The sequence below is a fragment of the Ambystoma mexicanum genome, chromosome 7q, assembly GCF_040938575.1.
Source record: "Ambystoma mexicanum isolate Mex_15411 chromosome 7q, UKY_AmexF1_1, whole genome shotgun sequence".
Classification (NCBI taxonomy): domain Eukaryota; kingdom Metazoa; phylum Chordata; class Amphibia; order Caudata; family Ambystomatidae; genus Ambystoma; species Ambystoma mexicanum.
In genome coordinates this window covers 1,036,270,421-1,036,284,697 of record NC_090941.1, presented here as the reverse complement: position 1 = coordinate 1,036,284,697, position 14,277 = coordinate 1,036,270,421, and the positions used below count along the sequence as shown (strand labels likewise).

The window sequence follows — 14,277 nt, the reverse complement described above, 5'->3', positions numbered from 1 at the left end:
GGAGAGAGACAGGAAGTGGAAGTGGTCATGATGGTTAGAAGCAATCACAAAATGGCCACTCCTAAAACCATGTTTAAGATTGATGGTATAATTTGTCAACTTACAGTTGACTCAGGGTCTCCTTATACTATTATAACAAAAGAGAGTTGGCAAGAGTTATGATTAAAAGGTTTTAACCCTGTCCCAAAAAATTGGATATTAGAAATCCTGGAGCTTTTGAGGGTTCTGGGATTCAAATATTAGCATACAGACTTACATTGATTGAATTTAAGGGCAGGTTGGCAGAAGTTAAAGTATGTGTAGCTTCTAAAGGAGTAAATATTTTCGGATGGGAAGATCAGGCTAAATTGCAGCTTAAGTTAAATGCTGAAGGGCAGGAACCTATTTCCAGAGTGGTGGCCAGCAATGTTGAATATGAATATGTCAGAGTTAAAGAAAAAGAACGATTTCATAATTTGTTCAGAGAGAAAATTGGAAAGATCCAAGGATATAAACATAAGATATTAGTGAAGCCTGAGGTTCAACCCATGTCGCATGCAGTGAGACATATTCCTACAGCTTTAAGGGAGGATGTTAAAGCTGAATTAAACAGGTTGAAGAATGAAGGTGTTATTGAAGAACCAAGGATATAAACATAAGATATTAGTGAAGCCTGAGGTTCAACCCATGTCGCATGCAGTGAGACATATTCCTACAGCTTTAAGGGAGGATGTTAAAGCTGAATTAAACAGGTTGAAGAATGAAGGTGTTATTGAAGAAGTCGATAAATCTGAGTGGGTATTTCCCATTGTAGTTGCCAAGAAACCTAATGGCAAAGTGACAATATGTATGGACCTAAGGAAGTTAAACAAAGCCATAGTTTTAGAAAAATATCCTTTACCTGTTATCTCCGAAATGTTAATTGCTGGGGCAGATGAATTTTCCACAATAGATTTATCTGCCACTTTTCACCAAATACAGCTACATTATGATACAATAAAATACATTACCTTCATTACGCCATTTGGCAAGTATAGGGCTAATAGGGCACATGGGCTAATAGACTAACTCTACGACACAACCTGGTTAGAGATATTAATCTCAACCCAATGAGAGGTCACTATCCGTGTAATTCATGTGCAGACTGTAAATTTTCTAAAGAAAATGACAGAGTTTTCTAATGATGGAAAGAGTTGGGAGTTACGCACCTTCACCACTTGCAGAAGTAAGAATGTTGTGTATGACATCCAATGCCCTTGCCAATTGCTTTATGTAGGCAAAACCTCAAAAGAGGTCCATGTGCGCATTAACGAACATTGTTCTAATATCAGAACGCGCACATTCACTGCTCCATTGGTGTCCCATTATGTTGAAATGGGCCATGATATAGAAACACTAACATGGTTCTGTATTGAATTTTTTTTTTTGCTAATGTGTCTGTGCAAACAGCCAACAAATTGGCCTATAAAGAACAAATGTGGATCTTTAATTTAAAGACACTCCACAAAGGCCTCAACACGCTGGATTTATGGGATTTCAATGCTAGTTAGAACCATGTCCATATGGTGCGCTTTTCTGAATTTATTTCATCTTTCCCTTTCCCTTTGTTCATTTTAGCGAAAGGTGTGTCTGTAGTTGGTAACTCATTCTTTCATTCCGTAGCCCTGCTTCATTTCATTTTATTTTATTTCATTCAGGCAGTCTTTGACAATGTTTCATAAAAGTTATTTCTTGCGATGCCGTCCAGCCGTTTGTTTTACTAGCAGTCGTGACAGCCGTTGCAGCATTGACTCAACAGCCATGCGTGCCCCTTCAACTCTGAAGATTGGGTACGACTTTATTTGGCCTAATAGACGTCCATTTTCTCTAAATTGGGTCTTTTCTCGCCTTTATATTTTAATTGTGCAGGCAGCATGTGGTGAAGGCATTAATGTTGTTAGAGCTAGGTTTATGAAAGGTTACTGCCTTACATTTATGCAGTTATGTCCCTCTCTTGCAGTATTTTTACACCTTCCTCCTGAAGAAGACGTTGACAAAATCAGCATTCCACGTCGAAACCAGTCGAGAAAATTCCAAAGGGATGTGATCTTTTTATCTTGCTGTTTAGATCCACCTTTGCGATACATTTTATGTAATAAGTTCTATTGCTGTCTTTAAAAATACAAAAAAAAATAAGACTGTTTGTGGAGAGAGTTTATAAATCTCTCTTCTTAATTTTAATGGTTTTGGTATGTCTTTTAGTAATTGTTGACACTGTTTGTTGAGTAATGGTTGAATGTTGCACTATGAATATAAAGTGTGTTTGACTTTTTTAGCTATTTTTAGGCAACTCCATGCTGTCCTGCTATGTTATATAATGATGAAGTGTTCAGTAGCATGTGATTAATTAACAACTTTTTGAATTTTTGTATCGAGTTAAATACATTTTGATACGCCATTTATAAAATAGATTCGGCCTTTGGACAGGTTTTCGTGTTACAATAATACTCTGGTCCAGAGTTTAGAGTTCTCATGCGTCTTTCAGTTTTTTGTAGGTATGCCAGAATGCCATTTGGTCTGTCTTTGGCCGCTGCAGTATTTCAAAGAGTAATGTCACATTTACTAGAAGGAATGGCTGGTGTGTATGTTTTCCAAGATTACATTTTAGTGTGTGGATTAGGCGCTGTGGAACATGATCAGAGGTTGTGCAGAGTACTAAAGAGACTAGAGGAAAAAGGATTGACTGTGGAATATACCAAGTGTAAGTTTGGTAGTGACAAAGTAGATTACCTAGGAAAGTCTTTACCAACACATCGAATGCTACTCCCACCATTATTCACTGTGGTGTTCCTCAGGGATCCTGTACTGCCCCTACGCTCTGCAATCTTTTCACTAAGCCTCTTTTTGATTAATTGGATGCACTTGGGATCGCATACACAAACTTTGCTGATGACACCCAAGTGCTCCTTCCTCTAACCGGTTCATACTCCCAAGATGTTTCCACCCTCCAACAAATCTACACCACCATACAAGCTTGGATGGCTACCAATGGCCTTTGCCTTAACGGGGATAAGACTGAGATCCTTATCCTTGGCCAACAATCTACCCTAGCCAACCTAGACTGTCTCTACACCAACCTCAATATTGATAACTGCATCATTCCAGTGCTATCATCGGTTAAGACGTTAGGGGTCCATCTAGATGCCACTCTGTCAATGAACAAGCAAGTCAGCGCTATTGCTTCTGCCTCTGCCCTAAGCACTAAACTCATTAACACCATCAAACCCTTCTTAACAAAGGACAACTGTCTCTCTCTAGCTAGAGCCACCATAGGGGCAAAACTTCATTAGTGTAATGAACTACTTGCCGGCTCCTCCACAAAAAAACATAAATAGACTACAAACCACTCAAAATAACGCACTTAGTGCAGCCCTTGGCATACCAAAAAGAGATCACATCTCTCAAACAAGAAAATCTGCCCACTGGCTCCTAGTCAAAGATCGGATCACATTTAAAACACAAATGCATCAACCTTACGGAACCCTCCTACCTCTCAGACACACTATCTAGACCCACATCAACTAGACCCACTAGAACATGCTAATCTAACCAACTCACCATCCCACACATCCACAGAACCAAAGCAGGAGGAATAGGCTTCCCATATCTTGCCCCTAAGCTATGGAATGCGCTCCCCACTGCACTCAGGGCAGAAACATCCCTCTTTGCATTTCGTAAAAAGCTGAAAAATGCTCTCTTTAATTAAACTTGTGCTGATCCCGACGGATCTTACCCTTTACCTAATGCGATATAAACTGTCTGCTCCTCAATGAGTACTTTTGTGCCTGCTCTTATGTAACTAATCTGTTCTTCTGCTATCAATGTAACTAAGTTGTGACCTCTTTATACTGCCACCTTGTAACTAAGTTGTCACCCCCTACTGTAACAAGCACCACGATGCTCCCGAGCTGATGTGCGCTATACAAATCCGAATAAATAATAATAATACTCTTTCTAAAGGTGTATAAGTATATAAGCTCAAATTCGAAGTCATGGAAGCAATTGAAAAGGCACCTTATCCTTGCAGTAAGGATGATTTAGGATCTTTCTTCGGGTTAGTGGAGTACTGCAACAAATTTGTTAAACACTTTGCAGAAATAGCACAACCATTGAGGGAGATGATGAAAAAAAATTGAACTTTGTTTGGAATAGCGAGTATGAGAAATGTGTGGACACCATAAAGAAATGCATTATTGAATCAACACTATTGGGTGGATTTGTGCCAGGAAGAAAGTCTAACATCACGGTTTATGCTAGTGGCAAGGGATTGGGTGCTGTTTTATTTCAAGTTGAGGGAGAAAGAGAAATAATTACAATGTTTGCCTCACGAGCAATAAATGATACGGAGGCACGATATTCAGTGATTGAAAGGGAATTACTAGCATGTTGTTGGGGAGTAGTACACTTTAGACAATATGTGTGGGGAGAGAAATTCGCCATCAAAACTGATCATAGAGCATTGGTGGAAGTATTAACAGTTAAAGGTATGTCTAAGGCTAAACACTTATGTATAGGCGCGTTATAAATGCCATATCATATCATATCAACAAGGATTGCTAGGTTAGGTCTTAAATTATTGGAGTATAATTGTGAGATTGAATACTTTCCGGGGAAAAGAAATTGTATTTGCCGATTTTTAGTCAAGATTGCCTAGTGGAAAAAGTATAGAGGGCAGAAATTAGACAGAAATTGAATTAGAGAATGATTTGGATGGACACGTGAGTGGGGTATTCGAAAGTGAATTAGATGAGATGTATGTGGGGTACTTAAAGAGATGAATAAGCGAAAATGGAGAGAGGAATGCACAAAGGATAAGATTTTGAATCAAGTAGTTAAATGGATAGTGGATGGTTGGCCGGATAAAACTGAGGATGAGTTCAAAGGTTATTTTGTGGTTAGAGATGAACTAACTATTGAAGGTGATCTAGAGCTGAGAGGTAGTAAGATGATACCACCGGAAGTACTAAGAGAAGAGATTATTATGTTATCTCACAAAGGTGATCCTGGGTTGTCTATAACCAAGAGGAAGATCAGAGAGAAGTTTTGGTGGCCAGCTATGGACACACAGGTGGAGAGGTGGTGTGCGATTGTGTGCAGCTTGCAACAATTGTGATACGAATTTGGTCACTAAAAGGTCACATTTTCCGGGTGGGCCTTAGATGGAATTGGCTATTGATGTGTTGGGTCCTTAAGAAGGGCTTGAGCGTGGAAATAGATTCTTCTTGATATTAATAGATATACCAATGGCCTGAGGTGGCAGCAATGGATTGTGTTACAGCAAAGAGGGTCACTAAGGTTTTTGAGAAAATGTTTTGAAAGCAAGGGGTACCGAGAGTAATTATGAGTGATAATGGTTCACAGTTGCGTAGTAAGAAAATGAGCGAATATGTTGATAGGATGGGTTTTCAATGGGAATATTCTTCTTTGTATCATCCAGAGAGTAATGGAATGGTAGAAAAGGCTGCACAGAGTGATTGGTGATTGAGTACAATTGGTGTTGGCAAACGGATTTGACTGGAAGGAACATCATGGCGATTTGTTGTGGAGTATGAGAATAACACCACATAGTATGACAGGGGCTTCTCCTTTTAGCCCATTTTGCTTGAATGATGTGGTAGGAGTACCAGTTGTAAACAAGGATTTTGTTGCCAACAAGATGGGGCTAAATCAGCAAAAATACAAAGAATATCATGACAGGAAGTTTAAAGGTAACATTGCCTGGAAACGGAAGGATTTGTGTGTGGGAGTTGCAGTAAGATTGAGAAAAGGAAGAGTGGGAAGAAAGGGAGCATCCAAATATTCGAAACCTGTGAGGGTTATTGAATGTCTTAAAGGAGCAGTCAGAGTAGAAGGTGGAGCTGTCTGGAATTTTGATAGTGTTCAAATTTATTAAGAGAAAAGGCAAAAGAAGATAAGAATGTTGTCATGAGAGAATGGGATCCCTGGGACTATCCTTTGAGAGTACATGGTAATCGCAGTAGCAGTACTAAAGGGAATTCTAATGGGGATTGGCAAGGAAACAGTGTGATTGGGAATGGAAATGTGGAGGTTAATCAGGATACCAGGTTGGAAAATATTCCAGATGATCAGGGTAATTCTACTGGTGTTAAGGGAAGTGCAAGGGTGCGTAGATTACCTGGCAAATTTAGGGAATTTATGATGTATAAACAAGTATGTCATAGTGTCTATTTTTCTCCACAAGTTCATTCGCAAGTTCATAATGTGTTCATAGAGTGTTTTATTTTATTTTTGTTTGTAATATATTCTTAATTTCAGAGACTATTATCAGCATTTCAAGTATATCACCATGTATGGTCTTATGATACCATTTCATGTATATGGACTGTGTTCACTATTGTTAGGTTGTTGATATGCACCTATTAGTTGTTATGAAATTATAAATGTTATTTATGTTATCTGTTCAGATGTTTATGTCACAGGGTGGGGGACATGTAGTATTCTGGGCTGAGTATCCTTAGCAATCATTGTACAGGACTGAGTTTGGAATGGTAGCATGGAATGATTAGGTTGGAGTGTGGAAGGAAGGGAAGGTGAATGTTGGGAGTGGAAAAGACAGGAGAGAGGGAAGGAGGCATTGCAGTTGCGGGGCCTGTTATGATTATAAGATCCTCATCTTTACAAATAAAGCAGCGTTCCTGCCATTCCTGGAGACTGTGCGTCCTTACTTCACACTGCAGGGGCAATGCTGTATTAACAAGATGATGCCTGTACAGATGAATCTGGAGCCCAGGCTTCATGTAGGACTGTAATGTATCCATCACATGTACTCATCAGGTGTAGCAGATACAGGATGAAGTGTTACCACTGCAGCCCACTGGCCATCTCTCCAGCCTCTCCTTTCCAGCTCCAGCCACTGCTCTGAGCTCTTTCTCATACCCCAATGTGCCACATCTTACATCACTGTGCCACATGCTTCCATCATCTCTCCAGCCTCTCCTTTCCAGCTCCAGCCGCTGCTCTGAGCTCTTTCTCATACCCCAATGTGCCACATCTTACATCAATGTGCCACATGCTTCCATCATCTCTCCAGCCTCTCCTTTCCAGCTCCAGCCGCTGCTCTGAGCTCTTTCTCATACCCCAATCTGCCACATCTTACATCAATGTGCCACATGCTTCCATCATCTCTCCAGCCTCTGCTTCCCAGCTCCAGCCGCTGCTCTGAGCTCTTTCTCATACCCCAATGTGCCACATCTTACATCAATGTGCCACATGCTTCCATCATCTCTCCAGCCTCTCCTTCCCAGCTCCAGCTTCTGCTCTGAGCTCTTTCCCATACCCCAATGTGCCACATCTTACATCAATGTGCCACATGCTTCCATCATCTCGCCCAGATTATCACGAGCAGATCCAAAAATGGGAGGGAAATAAACTGTTGTAAAAAAATCATCGGGGGGAAAAAAAGGGGCGATGTAACAACGCTGTGCCCATTGGGTTTGCGCACACACCGAACCACAGGGGTTTACCCTGGTTTTGCTCCATGGCCAGATGCATAGAACTCCCTGCTCTAATGCTTCTTTACCTTGCTACTACCACTTGATGATGTTTGGAATCTAAGGTGTTAATGAGTTAGTGCGAATATGGATTTGTTTGACGAGTTCATCTTTTGTTTTCAATACGTTCTCTGAACTTTCCTCCTCACTCCTTACATATGGCTGACTCTTCTGCTTTTTTATTTATTTCAGGAGCGGACTTCTTACAACTGGAAAATGCACCTCTTGGTTTTTAACATGTTGACGTTTGGCATATCGGTCCTGGTGTACTTTCGACACAATATGTACTGTGAGGCTGGAGGTAATGGCATGAAACGCTTCTGTGTCTAGTTTTGTTTACTTCTCACATATTAAGCATTACCAATAATGAGCACTGCATTGAAAGCATGATTTGTCCATGCTTTCCTGGTCTCCACTGAAGCCCTTGTGCTGTGCTTGAAGTCATTCTAGATACTGTGTCCATGCTTAAGTGCTCTCCACTGAAGCCCTTGTGCTGGGCTTGAAGTCATTCTAGATACTGTGGTCCATGCTTAAGTGCTCTCCACTGAAGCCTTTGTGCTGGGCTTGAAGTCATTCTAGATACTGTGTCCATGCTTAAGTGCTCTCCACTGAAGCCCTTGTGCTGGGCTTGACGTCATTCTAGATACTGTGTCCATGCTTAAGTGCTCTCCACTGAAGCCTTGTGCTGGGCTTGAAGTCATTCTAGATACTGTGTCCATGCTTTCCTGCTGTCCACTGAAGCACTTGTGCTGTGCTTGAAGTCATTCTAGATACTGTGTCCATGCTTTCCTGCTGTCCACTGAAGCCCTTGTGCTGGGCTTGAAGTCATTCTAGATACTGTGTCCATGCTTTCCTGCTGTCCACTGAAGCCCTTGTGCTGGGCTTGAAGTCATTCTAGATACTGTGTCCATGCTTTCCTGGTCTCCACTGAAGCCCTTGTGCTGGGGTTGAAGTCATTCTAGATACTGTGTCCATGCTTAAGTGCTCTCCACTGAAGCCCTTGTGCTGGGCTTGAAGTCATTCTAGATACTGTGTCCATGCTTTCCTGCTGTCCACTGAAGCCCTTGTGCTGGGCTTGAAGTCATTCTAGATACTGTGTCCATGCTTTCCTGCTGTCCACTGAAGCACTTGTGCTGTGCTTGAAGTCATTCTAGATACTGTGTCCATGCTTTCCTGCTGTCCACTGAAGCCCTTGTGCTGGGCTTGAAGTCATTCTAGATACTATGTCCATGCTTTCCTGGTCTCCACTGAAGCCCTTGTGCTGGGCTTGAAGTCATTCTAGATACTGTGTCCATGCTTAAGTGCTCTCCACTGAAGCCCTTGTGCTGGGCTTGAAGTCATTCTAGATACTGTGTCCATGCTTAAGTGCTCTCCACTGAAGCCCTTGTGCTGGGCTTGAAGTCATTCTAGATACTGTGTCCATGCTTAAGTGCTCTCCACTGAAGCCCTTGTGCTGGGCTTGAAGTCATTCTAGATACTGTGTCCATGCTTAAGTGCTCTCCACTGAAGCCCTTGTGCTGGGCTTGAAGTCATTCTAGATACTGTGTCCATGCTTAAGTGCTCTCCACTGAAGCCTTGTGCTGGGCTTGAAGTCATTCTAGATACTGTGTCCATGCTTTCCTGCTGTCCACTGAAGCACTTGTGCTGTGCTTGAAGTCATTCTAGATACTGTGTCCATGCTTTCCTGCTGTCCACTGAAGCCCTTGTGCTGGGCTTAAAGTCATTCTAGATACTGTGTCCATGCTTTCCTGCTGTCCACTGAAGCCCTTGTGCTGGGCTTGAAGTCATTCTAGATACTGTGTCCATGCTTTCCTGGTCTCCACTGAAGCCCTTGTGCTGGGCTTGAAGTCATTCTAGATACTGTGTCCATGCTTTCCTGCTGTCCACTGAAGCCCTTGTGCTGTGCTTGAAGTCATTCTAGATACTGTGTCCATGCTTTCCTGGTCTCCACTGAAGCCCTTGTGCTGGGCTTGAAGTCATTCTAGATACTGTGTCCATGCTTAAGTGCTCTCCACCGAAGCCCTTGTGCTGGGCTTGAAGTCATTCTAGATACTGTGTCCATGCTTAAGTGCTCTCCACCGAAGCCCTTGTGCTGGGCTTGAAGTCATTCTAGATACTGTGTCCATGCTTAAGTGCTCTCCACTGAAGCCCTTGTGCTTGGCTTGAAGTCATTCTAGATACTGTGTCCATGCTTAAGTGCTCTCCACTGAAGCACTTGTGCTGGGCTTTAAGTCATTCAAGATACTGTGTCCATGCTTAAGTGCTCTCCACTAAAGCCTTGTGCTGGGCTTGAAGTCATTCTAGATACTGTGTTCATGCTTTCCTGCTGTCCACTGAAGCACTTGTGCTGTGCTTGAAGTCATTCTAGATACTGTGTCCATGCTTTCCTGCTGTCCACTGAAGCCCTGGTGCTGAGCTTGAAGTCATTCTAGATACTGTGTCCATGCTTTCCTGCTGTCCACTGAAGCCCTTGTGCTGGGCTTGAAGTCATTCTAGATACTGTGTCCATGCTTTCCTGGTCTCCACTGAAGCCCTTGTGCTGGGCTTGAAGTCATTCTAGATACTGTGTCCATGCTTTCCTGCTGTCCACTGAAGCCCTTGTGCTGGGCTTGAAGTCATTCTAGATACTGTGTCCATGCTTTCCTGCTGTCCACTGAAGCCCTTGTGCTGGGCTTGAAGTCATTCTAGATACTGTGTCCATGCTTTCCTGGTCTCCACTGAAGCCCTTGAGCTGGGCTTGAAGTCATTCTAGATACTGTGTCCATGCTTTCCTGCTGTCCACTGAAGCCCTTGTGCTGGGCTTGAAGTCATTCTAGATACTGTGTCCATGCTTTCCTGGTCTCCACTGAAGCCCTTGTGCTGGGCTTGAAGTCATTCTAGATACTGTGTCCATGCTTAAGTGCTCTCCACTGAAGCCCTTGTGCTGGGCTTGAAGTCATTCTAGATACTGTGTCCATGCTTAAGTGCTCTCCACTGAAGCCCTTGTGCTGGGCTTGAAGTCATTCTAGATACTGTGTCCATGCTTAAGTGCTCGCCACTGAAGCCCTTGTGCTGGGCTTGAAGTCATTCTAGATACTGTGTCCATGCTTAAGTGCTCTCCACTGAAGCACTTGTGGTGGGCTTTAAGTCATTCAAGATACTGTGTCCATGCTTAAGTGCTCTCCACTAAAGCCTTGTGCTGGGCTTGAAGTCATTCTAGATACTGTGTTCATGCTTTCCTGCTGTCCACTGAAGCACTTGTGCTGTGCTTGAAGTCATTCTAGATACTGTGTCCATGCTTTCCTGCTGTCCACTGAAGCCCTGGTGCTGAGCTTGAAGTCATTCTAGATACTGTGTCCATGCTTTCCTGCTGTCCACTGAAGCCCTTGTGCTGGGCTTGAAGTCATTCTAGATACTGTGTCCATGCTTTCCTGGTCTCCACTGAAGCCCTTGTGCTGGGCTTGAAGTCATTCTAGATACTGTGTCCATGCTTTCCTGCTGTCCACTGAAGCACTTGTGCTGTGCTTGATGTCATTCTAGATACTGTGTCCATGCTTTCCTGCTGTCCACTGAAGCCCTTGTGCTGGGCTTGAAGTCATTCTAGATACTGTGTCCATGCTTAAGTGCTCTCCACTGAAGCCCTTGTGCTGGGCTTGAAGTCATTCTAGATACTGTGTCCATGCTTAAGTGCTCTCCACCGAAGCCCTTGTGCTGGGCTTGAAGTCATTCTAGATACTGTGTCCATGCTTAAGTGCTCTCCACTGAAGCCCTTGTGCTGGGCTTGAAGTCATTCTAGATACTGTGTCCATGCTTAAATGCTCTCCACTGAAGCACTTGTGCTGGGCTTTAAGTCATTCAAGATACTGTGTCCATGCTTAAGTGCTCTCCACTAAAGCCTTGTGCTGGGCTTGAAGTCATTCTAGATACTGTGTTCATGCTTTCCTGCTGTCCACTGAATCACTTGTGCTGTGCTTGAAGTCATTCTAGATACTGTGTCCATGCTTTCCTGCTGTCCACTGAAGCCCTGGTGCTGAGCTTGAAGTCATTCTAGATACTGTGTCCATGCTTTCCTGCTGTCCACTGAAGCCCTTGTGCTGGGCTTGAAGTCATTCTAGATACTGTGTCCATGCTTTCCTGGTCTCCACTGAAGCCCTTGTGCTGGGCTTGAAGTCATTCTAGATACTGTGTCCATGCTTTCCTGCTGTCCACTGAAGCCCTTGTGCTGGGCTTGAAGTCATTCTAGATACTGTGTCCATGCTTAAGTGCTCTCCACTGAAGCCCTTGTGCTGGGCTTGAAGTCATTCTAGATACTGTGTCCATGCTTTCCTGGTCTCCACTGAAGCCCTTGTGCTGGGCTTGAAGTCATTCTAGATACTGTGTCCATGCTTTCCTGCTGTCCACTGAAGCCCTTGTGCTGGGCTTGAAGTCATTCTAGATACTGTGTCCATGCTTTCCTGGTCTCCACTGAAGCCCTTGTGCTGGGCTTGAAGTCATTCTAGATACTGTGTCCATGCTTAAGTGCTCTCCACTGAAGCCCTTGTGCCGGGCTTGAAGTCATTCTAGATACTGTGTCCATGCTTAAGTGCTCTCCACTGAAGCCCTTGTGCTGGGCTTGAAGTCATTCTAGATACTGTGTCCATGCTTAAGTGCTCTCCACTGAAGCCCTTGTGCTGGGCTTGAAGTCATTCTAGATACTGTGTCCATGCTTAAGTGCTCTCCACTGAAGCACTTGTGCTGGGCTTTAAGTCATTCAAGATACTGTGTCCATGCTTAAGTGCTCTCCACTAAAGCCTTGTGCTGGGCTTGAAGTCATTCTAGATACTGTGTTCATGCTTTCCTGCTGTCCACTGAATCACTTGTGCTGTGCTTGAAGTCATTCTAGATACTGTGTCCATGCTTTCCTGCTGTCCACTGAAGCCCTGGTGCTGAGCTTGAAGTCATTCTAGATACTGTGTCCATGCTTTCCTGCTGTCCACTGAAGCCCTTGTGCTGGGCTTGAAGTCATTCTAGATACTGTGTCCATGCTTTCCTGGTCTCCACTGAAGCCCTTGTGCTGGGCTTGAAGTCATTCTAGATACTGTGTCCATGCTTTCCTGCTGTCCACTGAAGCACTTGTGCTGTGCTTGATGTCATTCTAGATACTGTGTCCATGCTTTCCTGCTGTCCACTGAAGCCCTTGTGCTGGGCTTGAAGTCATTCTAGATACTGTGTCCATGCTTTCCTGCTGTCCACTGAAGCACTTGTGCTGGGCTTGAAGTCATTCTAGATACTGTGTCCATGCTTTCCTGCTGTCCACTGAAGCCCTTGTGCTGGGCTTGAAGTCATTCTAGATACTGTGTCCATGCTTTCCTGGTCTCCACTGAAGCCCTTGTGCTGGGCTTGAAGTCAATCTAGATAATGTGTTCATGTTTTATGGTATTGTACTCGATGATGCTGTTTTTGTGTTATTTGGGGGGCTTTCGGACCTGCAAGAGAAAGACCTGGAAGAGTAGGAGTAGAATGGGCAGTTCAAGATTGCTCTTCTGTTGTGTTGATGCATGCAGATGGTAAGGAAACCACCTCTTTGGCAGGGTAAGGTCCTATGTGTTTGACAGTAGTGTCCTTGGGATGTGGTCTTCACTTTGGGTGGAAACACATGTGTATCGGGTTGATTATTTTATGGCTCATCAATGTGTGGGACGGTATGCAGCGCTGGAATCAGTGGCCCTTGTTTTCAGCACTAACATTCAGCTAGTGGTTTTGCTTTCAACCAGTGCTTAGTGTAGGTGCGGTAAACAATCTGTTTTCAGTGCCCACATTTCTAGTGAGCAAACTATCTTGAACATACATGTTTCTGGCACAATTCTGCTTTTGTAGAGTTGTGTAGTTCATATTTGCAATCACTTTGCTAGCTGTGGGTACAAGTTGAGATGACGCCCATCTGTGGGAGAAAAAGATGGAAATAAAAGTTAATAACACATTACCGGAAAAACTTCAAGGAATTACTCGGAGGAAAGAAAAACGTAACCTTTTTCACTTATCGCCCTTGTTCATTTTTTCCGTGAGCACGTTTCTGAAGTTATACATGATTCTCTTTTTTTTTTCTTTTTTTTTGCTGTTGTCCAAAGGTCTAGAAAAAGTTCTGAATTCATATGGCAACTCACAAATGTTGCAAATTTAGAACCAGTGTTCTATTATTTTCGGCATTGCTCTGTCACATCCCTGCTGAATAGATAAAGGTAGGGCTAAGGAAACTGTCATCAGCATCAAGACGAAGTGACCAGTCATTGGTCCCAACATGCAGACCAGAAGTTTAGAGTCTTCCTATCCGGACTCAAATTTCAATGTTGAAAATCTAAAACTGAAAACTGCAGTCTCCCTATATTCCACCAGGGTCTGATTGCCCCCCAGCGATTGTATTCTATAGACCTTGCTCTAATTAATACTTATAAAATCTATCCCTGGGTGGCCATAACTGTAGATACTTTGTGAATGTCTCTCTATTAATGGCCTCTATCTTTTTTTGTGGTTGGGTTCTGCCAAATTCAGACCCACCAAGTACTGATGTGGGAAAACCCACTTTTTTGTAAATGGTATGCTACCAGCATCCTGGCCACCTCCAGAAGGTGGGGAACTAGTGTGCTGCTATACCCACCTAATAGTAGCATGCTCTTCCTCTAGCTCTCCCAATCAGGCAACTTCAGTCAGTGTTAGAAGTGCAGTATCAAATGCCCAGGTTTCACACCCATTGTTGAGTAATATTTTGGGGTTACGCTCTCATCTCCTGGTC

At 43.3% G+C, this 14,277-nt stretch overlaps 1 protein-coding gene across 1 annotated transcript in view; it reads left to right on the top strand.

Annotated features, from left to right (window-relative positions):
• Positions 1-14,277, top strand: part of LOC138528576 (post-GPI attachment to proteins factor 2-like) — a 272,761-nt gene that overhangs the window by 213,714 nt on the left and 44,770 nt on the right. Inside the window, exon 5 of the mRNA XM_069640347.1 lies at positions 7,722-7,830. Within this exon, the coding sequence (XP_069496448.1) occupies positions 7,722-7,830 (109 nt within the window). The remainder of the gene's footprint in view (positions 1-7,721; positions 7,831-14,277) is intronic.